This window comes from Psammomys obesus, unplaced genomic scaffold, assembly GCF_907164565.1.
Source record: "Psammomys obesus unplaced genomic scaffold, mPsaObe1.curated_primary_1811, whole genome shotgun sequence".
In the NCBI taxonomy this organism is placed as follows: domain Eukaryota; kingdom Metazoa; phylum Chordata; class Mammalia; order Rodentia; family Muridae; genus Psammomys; species Psammomys obesus.
Genome location: NW_026596091.1, coordinates 5,579,238 through 5,599,342, shown reverse-complemented (window position 1 = coordinate 5,599,342; position 20,105 = coordinate 5,579,238). Strand labels below are relative to the sequence as shown.

The 20,105-nt window shown below is 40.8% G+C and overlaps 1 protein-coding gene across 1 annotated transcript in view; it reads left to right on the top strand.

Annotated features, from left to right (window-relative positions):
* Positions 1 to 20,105, top strand: part of Mybpc1 (myosin binding protein C1) — a 75,826-nt gene that overhangs the window by 9,465 nt on the left and 46,256 nt on the right. The window contains exons 5-11 of the mRNA XM_055627790.1: positions 5,261 to 5,299; positions 5,894 to 5,929; positions 7,444 to 7,557; positions 9,235 to 9,383; positions 10,360 to 10,477; positions 12,459 to 12,510; positions 14,565 to 14,621. Of these exons, the coding sequence (XP_055483765.1) occupies positions 5,261 to 5,299; positions 5,894 to 5,929; positions 7,444 to 7,557; positions 9,235 to 9,383; positions 10,360 to 10,477; positions 12,459 to 12,510; positions 14,565 to 14,621 (565 nt within the window). The remainder of the gene's footprint in view (positions 1 to 5,260; positions 5,300 to 5,893; positions 5,930 to 7,443; positions 7,558 to 9,234; positions 9,384 to 10,359; positions 10,478 to 12,458; positions 12,511 to 14,564; positions 14,622 to 20,105) is intronic.

The window sequence follows — 20,105 nt, the reverse complement described above, 5'->3', positions numbered from 1 at the left end:
CTTAGATGCTTAAGTACATTTTCTATAAACTAAAAGCCACAAGTTGCCAGAAACTTGCTTACAGAAAACAAGTATGATGGAAGAATAAGGCCACATGATGGAATCTCCAAAATTTAGTAGCATTCTTTTTCTTGCATTTGCAGAAGATACGTGAGGACATGACTGCTTACAGTGACATGTCCCGGTTCATAAACTGCCTTTTTGTTTTTAAAGAGTCACTTTTCATACTTGGCAAGCAAGTTGGGTTAGTATGAAAAGTGATACCCTTAAATAAGGAAGCCAGGTAAATGGTTTTATTTTGTTTTCTATGTATGTAGTCCTCTTCAGCTACCACCTGTTTTCATCCAGAACAGGGAGATTTCAAAGAAAACATTGGAGCAAAAAAGTTGCAACAGGAAAGAATGTCTGTGTGGGCTAAGTGGGCTGCGCACTTTTCTCCAGGATTAACCAGAAGGTCTTCCTCTGCTCTCTCCCTCCTACTTTTAGTCTTTTTAATCTTTTTCTGAACTAGCCAACTCACTCTGGTTTCAGCCCTCTGACAGCCCACCCCTGACCATCTGGCTTGTTTCCTCCTTTCCTTCCTCCTCCTGGTTTTTCCTGGACCTGTTGCCTCTTGTGGATGATTGTCTCCACGAGTCATGCATTCATGGTCAACTCCTCTCCCTAAGCAGCTGGCTACCTTTCAGCGGTCAGGCACTATGTCTTAACTCCCCTCTGGTCTCCATATCTCCTTCTCTCCAGCATCTGACACAGAACCTCATAGGAGAGTCTCCCAATAAGTATTTGCCAAATGAATCAATAACTGAATTTCCACACTGGCTTGCCTGTTGACCCTACTAACAATGGTGACCTGGATTAAGTTTTATTCCCATATTCTCCTTTGCTGGGCAAGATGCATACTTATGTTTCTAGAGGGTAGCGTGGAATAACTTGCTCAAAGCTTCTAAACACGGTCAAACTTGAAGTTACTTCAGAACTCACCCTGATATCTTTGATGATTATGCACACTAGTCCTCTGTCTAATTAAAATATGTTCAACAAATACTCTCTCAGGCTACCACTATTAACAATATTTAGCTGTGCTAGAGAAATGACTCAATAGTTAAGAGCGCTGAAGGAGGTTACACTACCAGCACCCAGGCGGCAGCTCATAGCCCTGTGTAAGCCCAGTCCTAGGGGCCTATGATGACCTCTCTGGCCTCTACAGGTACTGCCTGCACGTGATTCAGGAATAACATTCAGACAAATAAAGTTAAAAACAAAGAAAAAAGTGTTTTAAAATTATTATTTATCTATTTACTATATATACATTGGTGTCTTGCTTGCATGTATGTCTGTGAGGGTGTCAGATCCCCTGGAACTGGAATTACAGACAGTTATGAGCTGCCATGTGGGACTTGAACCCAGGTCCTCTGGAAGAACAGCCAGTGTTATTAACCACTGAGCTATTGCTCCCATCCTCCCACCCCAAATGTTTTAAGAAGCATATTTTTGGCTGAATTATTTGGGGACCACCTAGAAATTTTTGAAAAAAAAATTCATGTTTGTGGCCATGGAGAGTTGTTTGGTTCTGATATTGATCTTGTAATTGGGGTATTGGCTATATCTGCCAACTTCTTCAACCATATTAGGAACTTCTGAGTCAGTCGTGGTAACACACACCCATAATCCTAGTGTCTAAGAGGCTGAGACAGAAAAACTGAGTTTGAGACCATCGAAGGCTACAAAGTAAGACCCTATCTCAAAAAAGGGTTTTTTGTTTGTTTGTTTGTTTGTTTTTAATCCTATTAGTTCAGACACAAACATATACACACATACACATATGATAGCTTAGTTAAAAGAATTGCTCCTCTTTTTGTTTTTCTTCCAGAAAAATAATTGTTTTTTTTATATATATAATTGTTTTTTCTTGCTGTAAGAAAAATAAAAATGCATTTGCTTTTCTCAGGGATTAACATTGCCGCATAAGCTGTCTCAAATCAACCCCATGCTTACCCAGTCTCTCACACTAACTGAAGCCAAAGTCTCTCCTCCTCCTGGCATGAGTGTGGCTGGCACACGAGGAAGTGAATCAGCAGACATTCTGAACTGTGCTCTCCTGAAGGACTCAATTTCTTTAAAGAACTATTAATTCTTTTTCTTTGTTTAGGTTCCTTTATACCCACAGTAACAGTACCCTGGAGATTTTACTCACATGCTTAAATATGTTTGAGCAATTTACCTTTAGGTATTGTCTTAGTTTAGGGTTCCTATTGCTGTGAGCAGACACCATGATCACAGCAACTCTTATAAAGGAAAACATTTAACTGGGGTTGGCTCACAGTTCAGAAGTTTAGTCCATTATCATCATGGCGGGAAGCATGGTGGCATGCAGGCTGACGTGGTGCTGGAGAGGGAGCCGAGAGTTCTACATCTTCATCCTCAGGCAGCAGAAGACTGTGTGCCACACAGGTGCAGCTTGAAGATCTGAGACTTCCAAGCCCGCCCAGACAGTGACACACTTCCTCTAATAAGGCCACTTTTGCTAATAGAGCCACTCCCTATGGGTCAAGCATTCAAACGAAAGAGTCTGTGGGGGCCATTCAATCAACCATCCGCTGAAATGCCTCTTATACTTTTCTTTTTTTTATATATATTCTAATGTCATTGCTTCATGGTAATGAACTTCGTTTAAAAAATTAACATCAGTGTGTTTTCCAATTCTGAGAGAGCCACTAGAAGATATAACATTGACTTAAAGATATTGGAGCAGAAAAACTCATTAAATATTCATATTTATGATGGGATGAATACTGATTTTGTAAGCATCAAAATGTAAAAGCATGTTGTTTAAAAAATTGTAAGTTTATCATATGACTCAAAACTTAATGAATTAATGTTAGCTGTTGTTGCCATCTTCCAATATTTTGCTTTTTCTGTTGTAGTTTTGTTCATGCATAACAATATTTTCTACATGTGATTGCCCTGCTTGAGGCATTCATGGATTTGCCTAAACCAGACAAGGTATTATGCCAGCATTTAACGGGTTTGTTGTGAACCATGTATATCTCATATGCGTTTAGTCTTCATTCCAAAGCCTTGACATTGTCTGAGGTTTACATTATTTAAATTATCACCTTTTTCATTAACAGGCAATTTACAGTTAACTTCAGGAAAGCCAAGCACAGTGGCACTCGCCTTTAATCCCTGCATGTGGGAAGCAGAGGCAGACGGATTGATTTGAGTTCAGGCCACTTAGGTAGAAATAATTGTATGCCTAACAGAGCCTGGAAGGCTCAAACACATCCTACTGACTCTGTGGTGCTGTGATTGACAGCAGGGCTTACCCACAGCTAAGAAGGCTCATGTGTACCTCTCTAGGTTGTGAGGGTGGCTGAGTTCTCTCCCTCCTCTGACTGCTTCCCTGGGAACTTCAGTTGGCTAGAATGTCATTTTCATCGCTCTACAACTTCCACAGCCTAGAGATAAGCAAGGTCAAGGTCTGCTTTGTTAAATTGCCCTTCTGTGTAGCTAGGGAACAAACACGCTGCCTTCAATGCCTTGTATTCTAGTGTGTAGTATTCTAGTAAGCCCAAAAGGAAATGTTAAAATTTTCATCAATACTATAGTCATTTATAAGTAGAGAAAGGAGTAGTGTGACTTCCAGACTACACTGTGTGTTTTTGTAAGATTCTGTTTTTCATATAAATGGTGTTGTATGTCACAGAACCTGTGAAGTTCACACAGTTACTTCATAGCAGGAGCATCTTCCTTTAGTGGTAGATAAGAACAATTAAACTTTCCTTTCTCACCCAGTTCAACTGAATTCAACCAGACCAGTGTTCGAGAATTTAAAGTCAGATGTTCAGCATCTAAGGTCCGTCATAGAGGTGAGCACCAGTGATGCCAGAGCTCAGGAGACTATAGCAGGAGGATTTCAGGTTCTCGGGGAGTCCCGGGCCAGCTTTCTCCTTAAATTTCAGAAGTAGCTATAGATGTACAATTTAATGAGTATTCCAGGAGAAGAGAATTCCAAAGGGAAATGAGTTTGAAGTATATCATCTCAAGTTCATTCCTGATGCACATGAACTCACCAAAGGCTTTGACATGTGTGCTCAAAGAGCTCAATAAAATATAAACGTTTAGCTTCCGCCCAGCATTCTCCACTCTTCTCTGAACACTAAAATCTTCCACTGAATAATCCCAGTTTTTATAACCCGGTGAATCTCCTCCTGCGTATTGAAATAATAAATGGTAGGGTGTCTCTGTGTTATAATATTTTGTTTAAAGAAACGGTAAGGTACATCTCTGGTTGAAAGTAATGTAAAGTCACTAAAATGGTATTTGCTGTAAATATTCAAATAGATCATATAAAAACCTACCTTCTCAGTAATTTTTAAACTACTTTTAATGAACATTCTACAGACACGGATCTTCTGTAGCCTATGTATGAGATCATATAAGGTCCTAGAACTTTCTATTATGAAAAGTGTAAGATGTTTATTGTTTGTTCAAACATTAGCTTGCATGGTTTGGGAAAGAAGGGTCCAGGTTTACAATACTACTTACAACTGCCTCTGCAAGTGTGTAGAGCATGCGTGTGGCTACACAGGTGTGTCAAGAAGGGGCACACTTCAGTGCGCCTCTGAGCCTGGGACCTGCACAACATATTTTGGAATTTATAAATTTGCATGAGTAAATTCTGATTTATGCAGCACTGGAAGTGCCAGTACAATCTTGGGGAAATGGCTGCGAAGTTCTGAGATAATTATCACTAAGCTTAATAGAACCGATTAATTTATATTCATTAATTTGAGGATTTTGGCCTCTTAAGTACAGAAGGGAAACTGTGGGGTTTTCTGGGTGGAAACAAGTTCTCTAAGAGTCCCTAAAAGCTTGTGTGTCAGTGTCTAAGTAAATATGATATATGAATAACATCAGCTGTTGGTTTCAACTATGAAACAAAAACTTGGAAACCCCCTCCGTCATCCTCCCGCTGACTTACAGTCAGAAACTCTGGCATAGCCCCCCCCCTTTTGTTTTAATCTATGCTTTCATTTGAATTGTCCAGCTCTCACACTGGTTTTTTTTTTTTTATTCTCCTCCTATTTGGCTTGGTTTCTGCCCACGCTCTTAAAGGCTACCTACCTACCTACCTATGGCTCCCTCAGCGGTTGAAAATGCTCTGTGTAGTCTCTCTCTTCTTTTCCAGATTCCTCTTCCAGGTTACCTGGATGAAGTTCTTTCCTCCTTGACTTTTTCCTCCTGTTTCTTGTTTCAGAGGAAGATGAGGCCTCTCCGCCGAGTGCCCTGCCTCCAGGTTAGGAGGACCCCTTGGCCCCACTATTAACTCGATAATTCATTGACCCACTGTAGAAGCAAAGAGGCAGGGAAGCAGGAAGGAAACATTGGCTTTAAGGATGATTTCCACAAACAGCTTTTGAAAAGGAAGATTTTTCCAGCCAGGTGGTGGTGCACATCCATAGTCCCAGTACTTACGGGGAGGCTGAGGCAGGAGGCTCTCAAGGCCAGGCCACCTTGGGCTACAGAGTGAGTTCAAGGCCAGCCTGGGTTACATGGTGAAACATTGTCTTAAAAAAAAAAAAGAAAAGAAAAGAAACTCTTGAATATGGGTTATTTTAGGGATGAAAATGTTTTATTATCCATTTTCATCTATATATCCCCCTTCTTGCTTGTATTTTTAAACTGTATTATTGCTCTTAAAGAGGGTGGATTCCTAACAGAGTCCTTCATAATTGAGACTCTACTGATTTTCCACTCTGCCAACTCGTAGTTTTCTCCCTCCATAACAAAGAGAGACAGGGTTTAGAAGTGCCCCAAGAAGGTTGCAGTCACCCCCTCTTTCCTAGTTCCTACACTCTCCTGCATTCTCCAAATCATGCTTTCCTTTCAGGTTTGGGTAGTCGGGCCCTGGAGAGAAAAGACTCAGGTGAGCATCTGGGCAAGGCATCTGGACCCCGAGCTTGTCCAAGCACTAATGACCATTTCTCGATGCTGTACTGATTCTAATCCTTGTTTTACTCAGTCTGTAGCATTACAGCAACCTTTCATTACACTTTCCCCAGACAAGAATACTAATGTATTGAGAAACAATTAATTTTGCATGATACAATGCACACATTCAAGAATCCGGCCACATAATGCCACAGATGTATTGGTTATAATATCATTTTTGTTAAACAGTTAGCAAATAAACAGAGATCAGTCTCCACTGCTGGGATGTGGCAAGTTATAATTCATATCTGTGTGTAACTGCAAATATAATTGTTTAAGCCATTTCCTGTCAGCTGTCTCTGCAATTCTAAAGCTATTGATCATTCAGTCATTCATTCACTCATTTGTCTTGTGAGCCTAAACAGTCCTGTCACTGGATGCTTAAGGACCAGTTAGTGGCATAGATACTGCTCGTACAGCCGTGAACAAACAATAAAGATTCCTGTGCTCACATCCTCTGCACTCACCCCTCACTGTTATTATTTACATCACAGGCACAACACACGACTTTCACGCTAACTCAGGAATTAAGAACGTGTAATCAAGGGGCCACTTGGCTTAACTTCATCATGGGTAGGATCCTTAGCACTGAGCATGACTGACCCATGAAAACTAAAATGATTAAATGTGCACTTCCCTTTTTCTCATGAAACATTAACAAGCACAGAGCCATTGAGCCATGCGTTTCCTCCCTGTCATCAAGTGTGGACATCGGACTCTGCTCTTGGCTGAGCGAGGGGGTAACCACAGTCCCCCGCCACCTTCCCCACTCCCTCCCTGGAGTTACCTGCTGGTCGGCGTCAACCCTGCTTCTCCTTGCAGACTAGAAAACACAAAATAAGCTTCTTTTTCAGCTTGCCTCTCTTTATTCTTCTGTTCTGGTTTGTCCTTGTATTTTTCTTCCTTGCAGGACCACCCTGCTGTTCTGTACGTCTGTACCTGCAGGTCATGACCCTGTAACTTACTTACCTCTGTGTATAATTTCCCGCTGAGCACAGCAAGAAAGCTAGAAGTAAGAAGCCAGGTTTGGCTCTCGGACCTACACTGAGCAGTTGACTCCAAAGTGACCCACCTCTTTAGGTCCTCCTGACCCTGTTGTAGGGATTTGGCTGCAGAGTCAGTCATCCGGAAAGACACCGAGCTTGCTGTGTGGCTCTCCGGCCACTATTGAGATAACAGGGAACAGGCAGAACACCAAAGACAGAGCAGCTTCGCTATTCCAGGAATTAGAAAATGTTCCTTTGTCTGGCCTCAGAAGGGCCATTCCTGTCAGAATGGGAGCCTGTCCCTTTCTGCTGGTGGTTGGTGGGGACAAGGGAATGCTGTCATTTTGATCTAGTTTTATTAAGCAAGAGCAAGAATCAGTATGGAGGAGGACAGCATTCACAGGTAAGTCAGTCTGAGGAGAACCTGGCCTGAAATGATCTGCTACTTCCTTTCTGCTTCCAGAATGGTCTCTTGGTGAGTCGCCTGCTGGCGGGGAGGAGCAGGACAAGCAGAATGCCAACTCTCAGCTGTCCACCCTGTTTGTTGAAAAACCTCAAACAGGATCAGTGAAAGTCGGTGAGTATTGGCCCGGAATCCTCGTTTCCACCTATCACAAAGATAAATCATCTTAGAATGAGATTTTCAGTAACCACAAAAACACTCCTCATACCCGTGCTGGTCCAAATATTTTCATTATCCCCAGGAGGTCTTGCAACCCTTTCCTCCACTGACCCTCCCCAATTCCCTAATCCTAATCTTTTTTCCTGTGGATTTACCTGCCCTGCTTATTTTATACAAATGGAATAATTATACAACATGTTTCCTGTTACATTCATTTGGTTAGCATAAGTTTCTGAGGTCCACTCCTGTTATGGTATCGGTATTCCCTTTATGACTGAGTCTATTACAGCCTATTGTACAGGGATATACACCGTGCATTTTATAACCCCAAAAGATGGATGATAGTTATGTTAGTAGTTGTTAGCACATAGGAGTCCAATTTGATTGGGTCTAAAATATCGGTTATGTTTTTTGCTAGTAGCGTAGACCATTTAGCCACGTTACCCTTCAATTTCTCCTCGTGTGAGATGAGAAGGAGTGACGAGCCTGCCTGAGGAGCTCGGAAGCTGGTGTCTGCTGTCACTGTGACAGGACTCACCCACTAAGATGCTCAGGGCGCCCACAACCCCTACACGTGCGAGATGCACTGTGTAATGTGGCTCAGGGGCAGCTGGCCAGACAGACGGCCCAGATTTGGAAATAATTTATCAAAAATGTCCACTACATAACATACTACCTGGTTGTGCTGGCGACAAGTACCGTGAGAATCCACTTAAGTTGTAGCCTAAAGACATGAACAGACAAGAGGAGTTAACCAAACAGAAAAGCACAAAAGCCACATGCCGAGAAGGAAAGAAACAGAGTGCTGAGAGAGGAAACAAGGTAGCAGCTTCTGGATTTTAATTTAGCAAATTCTTACGATCAGAATCAGATGTGGATACCAACCAGATATGGTACAAATGGGCATATAACTAACCATATCCCTGAGTTTCTTCTTTCAGGCCTAGTGTTGGTTCCTCGTATGTTCTTGTAAGAAACTGAGACACTAGGCTAGTGGGCAGGCTGCTTCTGAAGTCCCCAGGGCCTCAGCAGTGACTGCGTGATCACTTCAAGTCGCTTCCACGAGATTGGCTTAACTCAGTCATAACCCTGTAATTACAGGCATCCCATCATCTTAAATAATAAACACATGTGTTCCTTTTTTGTTTCTTTAATTCCACATAAATGTAAATTTACATATAGAGATTTCCTTCAACCAATTTCTTTATTGCTTCTTTTCTGATTCAAAATTTCCAAATGGGCTAGGGATGTGGCTCAGTGACAGAACACTTCTCTAGCATGCACAAGGCCCCAAGGTTCAATTCTTAGTGTTATATGTATATGTATATGTATATATTCTATTATTTTATATAATAAACTATATATAAAATATATCTAATTAAAAATAAAGAGACATACATGCATACAGTCATACAGTCATACACACATACCTACATAGAAACTTCTAAAGCAGATCAAATGGATTTCCTAAGACTTCAAGGATACTTACTTCAAAGCAGGGCTGATCCACTATTCCACTGTGAAAATGTAAGCCCTGCTCTATGCAGTCCAGAGCTGCATCAACATCAGCTGAAAGCAAGATAAACTGCAGCTTCTAAATCCCAGATGAAATCCTTTGTGCTTTTTTTCTAGGTGAAAACATCACCTTTATAGCCAAAGTGAAGGCTGAGGATCTTCTTAGAAAACCCACTGTCAAATGGTTCAAGGGGAAATGGATGGATCTGGCCAGCAAAGCTGGGAAGCACCTGCAGCTGAAGGAGACCTTTGAGAGGCAAACTCGGGTAAGGTCCTGAGGCACTAAGAGCTATTTCAGGCTGCTGCATGGTCCGTCCCCCCCCCCCCCCAGGGAGTGTATTTTTATTTACCCCATATAACTAACATAGTAACATCAAAGAAAAGATCCCATCCAAGTCCAGCTTAGTGAACCAATGAATCCGCTGCGGTTATTTCTAAAAGCATGCATAATGTGTCAGCTAAAGCAGCATAACACACACACACACACACACACAGGAGCTACATCCTGATAAGCGTCACCCCTACACAGGCATGATTCATGAGAGCTGCTTCACCCAAGCCTTTCATGCAACTTCTCCACAGCCGCCTGACTGCAGGCTGCCCTCCTCCTCAGGAATTGTTCCCTGCTGCTGCGTAACCACAGGGAGAGGCCTTGCCAGGTTTTACAAGCCTTGTGAGGCTCCCTATTCTCTTCACAACAGAATGTTAAGAAGGCTCCATCTTGTGAGTGGCTTGTTGTGGTGATTCACACAATTCTGATTCAAACTGGCAAGAGTCTCACAGAGATCTGCCTGTCTCTGCCTTGAGGGCACTGGGATTAAAGGCACACACCACCACTGGTCTACAGGGTGAGTTCAGGGACAGCCAAGGCTACCCAGAGAAACCCTATCTCAAAAAACCAACCAAATAAACAAACACACACACACACACACACACACACACAAAACCAAAAATGGCAAAGATCAAGTCCAACCCCGAGGAAATAGCTACAACAAAGTTTAGTTTCGAGAGATTTCAGTCCCTCAGGATCATCATTCTTTTATCTACGTTTCTTTGGTAACTCTCTTGCTGTGCCTAAAAACTATGGGTCACACTCATCCTTCTAGACTGAGACTCATGTGCTGGGTAGACATCCTGTCCTATCTTTACACTAATACTGAGAATCTGTTGAGTGATTGAACGGTGAGCCTCTCTTTGCCATCAAGGTCGGTCGGCAGCATGTGTGGATGCTTTCTGTTGCAGATATACACATTCGAGATGCAGATCATCAAGGCCAAAGAAAACTATGCTGGAAATTACAGGTGTGAGGTCACCTACAAGGATAAATTTGACAGCTGTTCATTTGACCTTGAAGTGCATGGTAAGACAGCCAGCTTGCCTGGATTAATGTGACTTTTTACAAGATGGAAAGGGATGAAGAAAAAAAAAATTATGTAAAAAATTACGCTATCAGATTTGGGTTTACATTTTTTAATTTGCACTTAAGGTTGTGTTTTCTGCTTGTGGTGGATTTAGTAAGCCTGATGAATATTGGGTTTTTGTTGTTGTTTTATTTGGTTTAGTTTGGTTTGGTTTTAGTTTTTGCAGACAGGGTTTCTCTGTGTAGCCTTGGCTGTCCTGGAACTTACTCTGTAGACCAGGCTGATCTCAAACTCACAGAGATCTGCCTGCCTCTGCCTCCCGAGTGCTGGGATTAAAGGTATGCTCCACCACCTCAAGTTTTTCTAATGATTTTATCTGTTGCATGGGCCCCCTTTCCACTGAGGTTTGGGAATAACTCTATACAAGGATGTCAGTCTGCTATGACAGAAGGGAGATATCCTTTCACAGTAACTAATGTCACATATCAAATTCTTGACCTGTGTGTTCTGTGTACTGCCCAAAGAAAACACAATATGGATAAATGCTAGGGTACACTGATGTTGGATGAAAACTCCACTTTTATAAGTAGAAAATTAACTTGGCATCAACACCTATAAACTTAAGATGACTTCAACCAAGTATGATACAGCCACAAAAAGGAAACAAAACCAGTATTGTTTTAAATGGAATTCAATACATGGGATTGAGCTTTAGGAAGCAATGTTTTTCTATGCAGCTTACTGCTTGTTCCACATTTGGGGTGATGTCATTAGTTACCTGCACTGCACTTCAACTTGGATCTCTCTGGAGCAGAGTCACCAGGGTTATGAAGCTCCAGAAACCACACCCTATCCTACTTGAGTGTGTGGGTAAAGGCAGTCAGTAGTATTTCAATACAGAGAGTAGAAGGGCAGCCACACAGAAGGAAAAACATCCCTTCCCTGCACTGAAATAGTACTTAGGCAGATTAGAAAATATGAGGAGATTAACTTTGTGATCACATTAGGTTAAGCTCTTCCAGAAAAATGTGTAGACAAGCTATGTGTGCACTATGCCTTGGCCACTCAGGAGGGAGAGTCAGAAAGACTACTGCAAGTTTGAGGCCAGCCAATTTCTAGAGTAAGCTCTAGAACAGATAGAGCTATGTAATAAAACTCTGTAGAGAGAGAGATAGAGATAAAGATAGATATATAAAGAGAATAAAAGAAAAAAAAGGAAGAAAGGGAGAGAGGGAGACAAAGATGAAGCAAGGAAGAAAAAAGGAAGAATGGAAGGGAGGGAGGAAGGAAGAAAGGAAGGGAAGAAAAAAGGAAAGAAGGAAGAAAGGGAAGGAGGGAGGTAGAAGAGAAGGAAAGGAGGGAAAGAGGGAGGGAGGAAAAAAGAAGGGAAGGAGGGAGGAAAAGATGGACAGAGGAAGAAAAGAGGGAAGGAAGAAAGGAAGGAAGGAAAGGATGAAAGAAGGGAGGGAAAGAGGAAGAAAAGAAAAGAAAGGAAAGCAGAAAGGAAGAAAGAGAAGCCATGCTGATAGCCTGGAAAGGGCATGAAGCTTTCATTCTCAGAGATGTCAAATGTCAAGCAGATCCAGAGTGGTCATGGGTCCCTTCACTGTAAGAACTTCTGGTGCCCAACCGAGCAGCACCACCCCAGCCTGGCATGTCTAAGTCTCCTGGGGAACCTTTGCAGAACTCTGATGTTTGGACTTCCCTTCATGACCTAGTAGATTAGAATCAATCAAGTCAATGGGTTTTAAAAGTTCTTTATGAAGTCTCCAGACAGGCAGGTAGAATGAAAGTTTGCCTCCAAAGTCTCTGTTGGTTCTACATTTAGAGGACAAGAGATGATAGTGTCTCAGGAGCTCAGCTACCTGCTTTCCTCTGGTGCTCTTCCATCTGGAGAAATCTCCACAATCCATGATAGACCTGAATACAAAGTTGCCTTCTTAATTGTCACTCATTGTATTATTTCCTTTCTTTCCACAGAATCTACTGGGACTACTCCAAACATTGACATCAGATCTGCCTTCAAGAGAAGGTAATTTGATAGTGGGAATACAGACAAGCTTTTGTATAACATAGGGTTGGAAGATTTCCCCTCCACGCTCCATATTCCAAAAGGGCACAGTCCATTTCACTGCTGTCAAATGTATCATGCATTTAAAAGTTGCTATTCTCAAAAAGTCATGAGCTTAGTGCCCAACCAACCTTATACCAATAATTTCTTCGAGAAGTCTTGTTAGAGTGGAGCCTCCATTTCTGTAGGTCTCATGATTGTCTTATATTATCCATCTATTGAGTGGTGACTTCATCCTTCATTGCATCGTTTTCCGCCAAGTGGCCAAAGAGACACAGAAAGAATACACCACACAGCACCAGCAAAGTCACAGCTGTAAACTTTCGTTTCTATTTCTTTTCATCACGAATGGAGCTACTAAACCATGTGCCCCCACCACAATTCCAATTAAGTAGCTACTTAATAAAGTTAATGCCATTTACTGTTGGCTTGTCCTAAATAAATAACCACGGGATCTACTGGTGTTACAGACACCGAAGAAAGGAATAATTTAGGTACCTGTTTAATTTATTTTTGCAGCTACCAAGGTTGAAAAATCAGGGAGTTAAGAAAGAAAAGTGCTTTTTTTTTTTTTTTTTTTTTTTTTGCTAGCTTCTGAGAGATGCAACTAGTGTCTTCTTGTTATGTTACCTTCTGTGCTTGGTGATGCTGTGATATACATTTTTAATGAGATCAGATATTTTGTTCCTATTAAGACTGACTCCATATACCATTTTGTTGAATAAGAAAAGTTGTCCTAGAGCATAAAATAGTGATCACTTTATTATAAAGCAATGTTTTTGTCTGATTAAAAAGATAGATTTCCTGCCTAAAATGTCAAGAAATACCATGTTTAGTGGCTTTTGAGAAATATTAGATATTACTTGATTAGTCCATGATATTTTTTTAACTTAGGAAAAAACCCTCAAACTTTAAAATCCCCTTACCACCTTCCCCCACCCCCTCACCTCATGCTTAGCAATAAACCAATCTAAACATGCCCAAGGCACATGCAGGTATGTCTAAAGACAGGGAGACCCAAGCTACCATATTGCTCTTTGAAAGGCCTTCAACCACCTGCTTTCAGGAAATTTGGAAAACGTTTTAGTCAGCTTTGATTTCTTATGACTTACATGTTAGACACGTTGTTTTTAAACCCACAGACTCTTTTCTTAGAAACTACAACTAACACCTGTAAAGAGCAGGAAACAAAATCTCCATTAAAAATTAAACATGTAAGTAAATTCACAGTGCCATTTAAATGTCAGCACCGTGGCTTCCCCTTAGATGTCATAGAAAATCAAGACAGCGGCTGCATGTCTGATTTAAGATGCATTTCTCTATAGGGGACTCCTTACAGGGTCACTAAGAAAGAGTTAACTAGCAACTCAAGAGAGAACCTTTTTTGAAAACTTTGTTTTAAAAGGTGCTAGCAAATGACCGTGCTGCAAAGGGCAGTCTCTTTAAAACAGAAAGAAATGCACCTTCTGGAAAGCTTGGCAGTGAGCACCTCCATCAGTATGCCCTGTTGGCATCGTCTCTCTGATTCGTGTGTTCACGGACATACAGGTCACCTTTGGCAGAAGGCTGTGCCCTTAAATGTCTGACAGGCAACACTTTGTCCTTCAAGCTAGTCCCTGCCTTCCATGGATAACGGAGATCAGCAAAAGTCCTTTGCTTCTTACTCATGTTTCTTTCCAGAGCCCCCAACTTGCAAAAAACAAAGTACTTTGCGTGCTTGGCTTCATGCATTTGTGTTATCTGGCCTTAACACAAATCCAAGCAGCTTCATATATGCAATACCCACTGCGTATTCTGCAACCATACAGTGACACAAGCTGCTGATGTCTCCTTTTGCACAAGTACATGCTCCAACAACGTACAATGTCACTTGTGTGAAAAGAAATAGTTTGTGTTGAGTTAGCCCTTGTGTGCCAGTACAAAATTGCATATACATTCTGTGTAGAGTGTTTGTTCAGAGGAAGCTCATCTGTGTGTCCGAGTTAAACCCTTTGCTTTTCTTTTGTTAACGACAGTGGAGAAGGTCAAGAGGATGCAGGGGAGCTTGACTTTAGTGGTCTCCTGAAACGTAGGTGAGAACCCAGTGATGGCGCGAGGCACTGTGGCCTGGATCTTGTAGACCTGCCCAGAGACGCCAAATTTAAGCTGAGCGCTTTTCAAAAAAAAAAAAAAAAAAAAAAAAGAGTCATTTCTTACTGTGTGTTTTGCTATGGAACATAACAACGGACTAAGAGAGAGAGCAACAAGTACGTACTAATTTGGTGACGCCGACGCCTCCTAAACTTTCTACTCACGTTGTTTTGCGAGTTTGCAGTGTGTTTTCCTAGTTGGGGTGAGGAAATTTGATAACTGAGACATACAGCTTAAATACCTAGAAACAGCCAAGACCGCACATCTCTCTTCTGTGATTGGGAGAATGCGGCTTTTTCCTACCTTTGAGTTTTGATACTTGACTGAAAATGTCAATTACACATTTTTTTGTAGTGGTCTTTGCAATGGGCAGATTCACTTTGGTATATTTTTTATGACTCAAATTAAGACACTGATTTGAAGATATGATGATATTTCATAAAACAGTAACTAGGTGAAGATTTTAAAAAACATTTTGTTATGACACAGTTGACCATAAGATATACTTTTATTACAGAGGTGTTTAAAATGCCCTCCGTGAGATGCATGTTTTAGGTGTAATGAAGCATAGCAGTAAACAGAAATAAACATTTATCACTCACACTTCTTTGACAGTATCGTTTCCTGTAATTGAACATATAGGACAGCCATATGGATATTCAGTGCATAACCATGTTATAAATTTTCTGTACATACATGTACACATATAAAATCATAGAATAGACTGTTACATAAGTGTTGTATGCAGCTATAAGACATTTTCTATAGCAAAAGAAAAACAAAAAGAAAGTGTTATTTGTAGAGACTATATTTTATCTAACACATTTGTGAATAAACAGTTAGCCTGTTAGTCTTAATAATTATAAATTTGGCATCAATTTTCATTTAACTTTTGAGATTTATTTTAAAAACATTTTCACTCTTTGTGATGGTAAAGGAACATTATTAGTATGAAAGCCCTCCAAAAACTGTAAATTCTTGAAAGAAAACATGCTTGTGTCCATAGTCTCAGTTTTGTTGGATGGCTTTTTTCAAGTTAATGGAATGAAGGGTTCAATCATAGTCTCCAACATCACAGTTAAAAAACAGAAATATTAATCAGTGTGACTTATTAATGAGTGATAAATATTTGTGAATACACATGGCAATAACAACACATCTCCTTGATACCTCAATCATTAGTTTAAACACTATTAATTAATTTCCAAAGTTCATTTAAAGCAACAGTATGTCAAGTGTCCTTATGTGAGCCTCATTCTCAGGTGAGAAACCAAGGTTTGGAGACACTGAGCCTCGTACACACTGGAACACGGAAGTCAGAGTCACACTGGAACATGGAAGGCAGAGACCCAAACCCAAGTTTCTCTTCTTTTCCTTTCTGGGTCAGTGCTGCCCCTGTGGCTCCATGTTAGAAACAGAACTCTGAGTCTGCCCTAGGAACTAACATTACCATTTATAGTGACTGGCACAGGGAGCTTTTCTTCCCAGAGCACGTGACTCAACCAGAAAATACCAGCTGCTCTCCCTGTAGAAAACAAAGCTAGATGAGGTCCAGGAAAAAAAAAGCAGTATCTCATCCATAGAAAAGAATAAATAAATATTTGCATAATAACAAGACAGACCGAAATCTCAACACTGAGAGGTAAATGATGGTAGTAGAATGAAAATAAATATTACTAGTATCTATCCCCCTTTCTTGACAGTGTGGAATTTCATTATGTGCTCTATGAGGTTTATTTTCCACATACATATATGTGAAACATAAAAACTAATAGAATTGTAAAATTTAAATTAAATATAAAAGACCTAGATCAGGGTAGATAGCAGAAACCATGCACTTTCTCTGGAAAGATGAAACATTTTCTTTTAATGCATCTGTCTTCTTATAAAGATCGCACATACACACACATATACTCACACTCATACATGAATGCACTCACACACATGCATGTACACAGAACACATAGGCAAACACACACACACATGCACAAAAGCACACACACACACGAGCACAATCAGTAAATTTAGTGTCGTGTTCCAAATGTAAAAGGAAATGGAAATGAAAAATAACAGGCTGTTTTTACCAACAATTTGCCCTGGGAAGAAATAGGAATCTAATTACATGGCCCAAATGACTAAGGGGGGAAACATCTTAGGACAAAGGGCAATGACTATGTCTCCAGTTCTCATTTCCTTTACAACCTTTCATTAAGGCTTAGGGTCATTGGGTTGTTGACATAAGACTGTGTCCATTTAATATCGTGTACTAACTCACCATTATAACCGTAGAAGGGTGTGTTTCCTACTAAATTGTGACTGCATGTGTTCTCATTGTGGTAATGACACATGGTTACCCTTTCTGGTTCTCCGGAAGTGTGCGGCAAAGGCTCTGTTGGAATGAATGTTAGAGCCAGCATCTGCGTAGCAAGAGTTCTCCCTGTGCATAGCAAACCATTTATGGCAAAGTGCACCAGATGAAGCAAGACAAATCTCGGGGCTTTCATTATGGGATGAGACCTTTATACATACTTAGAGTGTCATGCTACATAAAATTTCTATAAACGTTTTATGGTTTGCTGAGACCATCAATTTATAGAAATTTTGGATGTAGATAAAAATACGACGAGCCCTATACAGGTCTATCCCAGTGATGCAAAGGAATCCAAAATCTGGGTTTCGCTCCTCACTGTCCTTCAGTTAATCACACAGACAGTGTCGTGAGCAGTCCCCGTGATAAGTAAAGACAGGTTCCAGTAAAGCTGTCCTGCAAAGGACAGCTTTGACTTCATATCTCAATGCAGAATAAATGTTTGTGTTTAAAATTGGGGGTACAATAAAGCGATAGAAAAAGAAGAGGAAAAGAGGCCATTGATTCTTGCATGCAAAGTGTGATAAGGAACACGGTGGAAAAGGCCTGCCCTCACACCTCAAGGTAAGCTGTGAGGGTGACTGAGTCTAGGAAAAGGTGAGCATTTTTACTGTTTCCTCTGTAAACATTCACCTCATGAACCCAGTGTGTCTTGTTTCATTGTGTCTCTTGTAGCTATTTCAATTATAATAAATATTGGCTCAGTTGCAGCTTAGTTGGTAGAGTGTTTTCCTGGCATGTATAAGGCCATGGGTTTTACTGTCAAGACCACATACATCCCAGCACTCAGGGTGGCAGAAGCAGATGGTTCTCTGTGAGTTCAAGGCCAGCCTGGTCTACAAAGTGAGTCCAAGACAGCCAGAGCTACACAGAGAAACCCTGTCTTGAAAGAAAAAAAAAAAAAAAGAAGTTAAAGGTCATCCTTGGCTACATGATAAAGCCAAAGTTAGCCTGGGCTGTGCGAGCCATCTCAAAAGCAAACAGAAAACAAAAATCATAAAGATTTTGATATCTTTACATTTTCCCACCAAACATAATGACATATGTAAGTTAAAATACATATGACATAGTTCTTCTTGATTAAAATAACAGATGTAGAAAATTCTCCAGATTTAATATAAACTATGTATGAAATAATTCTAAAGTTTGGGTATATATTTAGTCGAAAATGTGCTGAAAAGCTTTAGTAGATTAAGGAAATGCCTCACCAAAAATATACACACCTGTACTTACATACACATTTTAACAGCAATGAAAATATTTTAAAATTTTGTTTTTATTAATGTTTATTAATTTTGTTTTTATAAGATTTTGTCTGTGTAAGTTAATGCCAAGTGTGGGTGGGTGGCCATGAAAGCCAAACGGGAGTGTCGGGTCCCCTGAGGCTGGAATCATAAACTTCTATAAGCTGTCCCACACGGGTGCTGAGAACTGAGCGCAGGTCCTCTGGAAGGGCAGTCTTCATGACCAGCCATCTTTACGGCCCCCAGCTGAAAATGCTCTAAGAGATGAATTTAAAATGAAGACTGCTTTCAGTCTGCAGATTCGGTGAATCTAGCAAATTATTAGCAATGTTCCAATTTAAGGATAATTTCAGTTTCTGTATGTGAACACAGAGCATATTTTCATTTCAAGGAAATGAAAAACATACTTGTTTTTTTGTTTTTGTTTTGTGTGTGTGTGTGTTTGAGACACAGTCTCACTGTGTAGCCTGAGTGACCAGATCTTTGCTTTGTAGCCAGCAGTCTGGGCCTTAAACTCAGAGATCCACCTGCCTTTGCCCCTGAGTGCTGGGATTAAAGGTGTGTGTCACCATGCCCAGTTAGTGTCATGAGTTTTTCTTAAGACACATAGAATGTGTGTGTGTGTGTGTGTGTGTGTGTGTGTGTGAGCGTGTGTGTGTGTGTGTGTGTGTGTGTGAGGTGTGTGTGTGTGTGAGCATGTCTGTGTGTGTGTGAGTGTGTATGTATGTGTGTGTAAGTGTGTGTGTGTGTGAGCATGTGTGTGTGAGTGTGTGTGTGTGAGGTGTGTGTGTGAGTGTGTGTGAGCATGTGTGTGTGTGTGTGTGTGTGTGAGCGTGTGTGTGTGTGTGTGTGTGTGTGTGTTCCCCTGAGTGTATGGTTGCTTGTAGAAGCCAGAAGAGTGTATTGGATTCCTTGGGGCAGGGGCCACAGGCAGTTAAGAGCATCTCAGCATGGGTGCCGGGAGCCAGGCTTAGATCTTCTGCTACAGCAGTGTGCCCTTAATTGCAGAGTGATCTCTCCAGCCCCTAGGCACATTTCCTTAATGGTGTTGCCTAGACATTGCCATTAAGATGGTAGACCAAAGGCCTCTCATGTCCTTCCTCTCCGTACATTAGCTTCATTTTCTACACTGGGTGGGAGGACATCACATGTAAGATGGAACCTGGATCTTTAGGCAACATCCTTGACTAGGTGCCCCAAGCTCTATGTTGCTGTTATATTTCCTCCACAGGGAACATGTGAATTTAAATAAGAAATTCTAAAATACCCATGATCACTGTGACAAAGCAGTGTAACCCACTGTTTGTGTTACCATATTTTCACACTAATATCTACAATTTATTGACCAATTTCCCATAAAACCATATCCAAACCAGTCTTATTCACACTAAGTAGTCACTGTAACTTTTTCAAACTAACCTAATAAAAATAATCAATTAACCTTAAACAAAATTATCAGGACTATTTAGCCAGTGAATAAAATCATTTTAAATTATGTCCTTCATTTATACTAAATTCATTCAATGAAAAGTTCAATTCTGAGTTTTGTTTTTTGAAATTCTGAGTTTTGCAGTTTTGAAATAGGGTAGAAGCCAGGGGAGGTGGTACGAACCTGTAATCCCAGCACTCCAGGAGGCAGATGCAGGCAGATCTCTGTGAGTTCAAGGCCAGCCTGATCTACAAAGTGAGTCCAGGACAGTCAAGACTACACAGAGAAACCCTGTCCCAAAAACAGAAAGAGAGAGAGAGAGAGAAAGAGAGAGAAAGAAGAAAGAAAGAAAGAAAGAAAGAAAGAAAGAAAGAAAGAAAGAAAG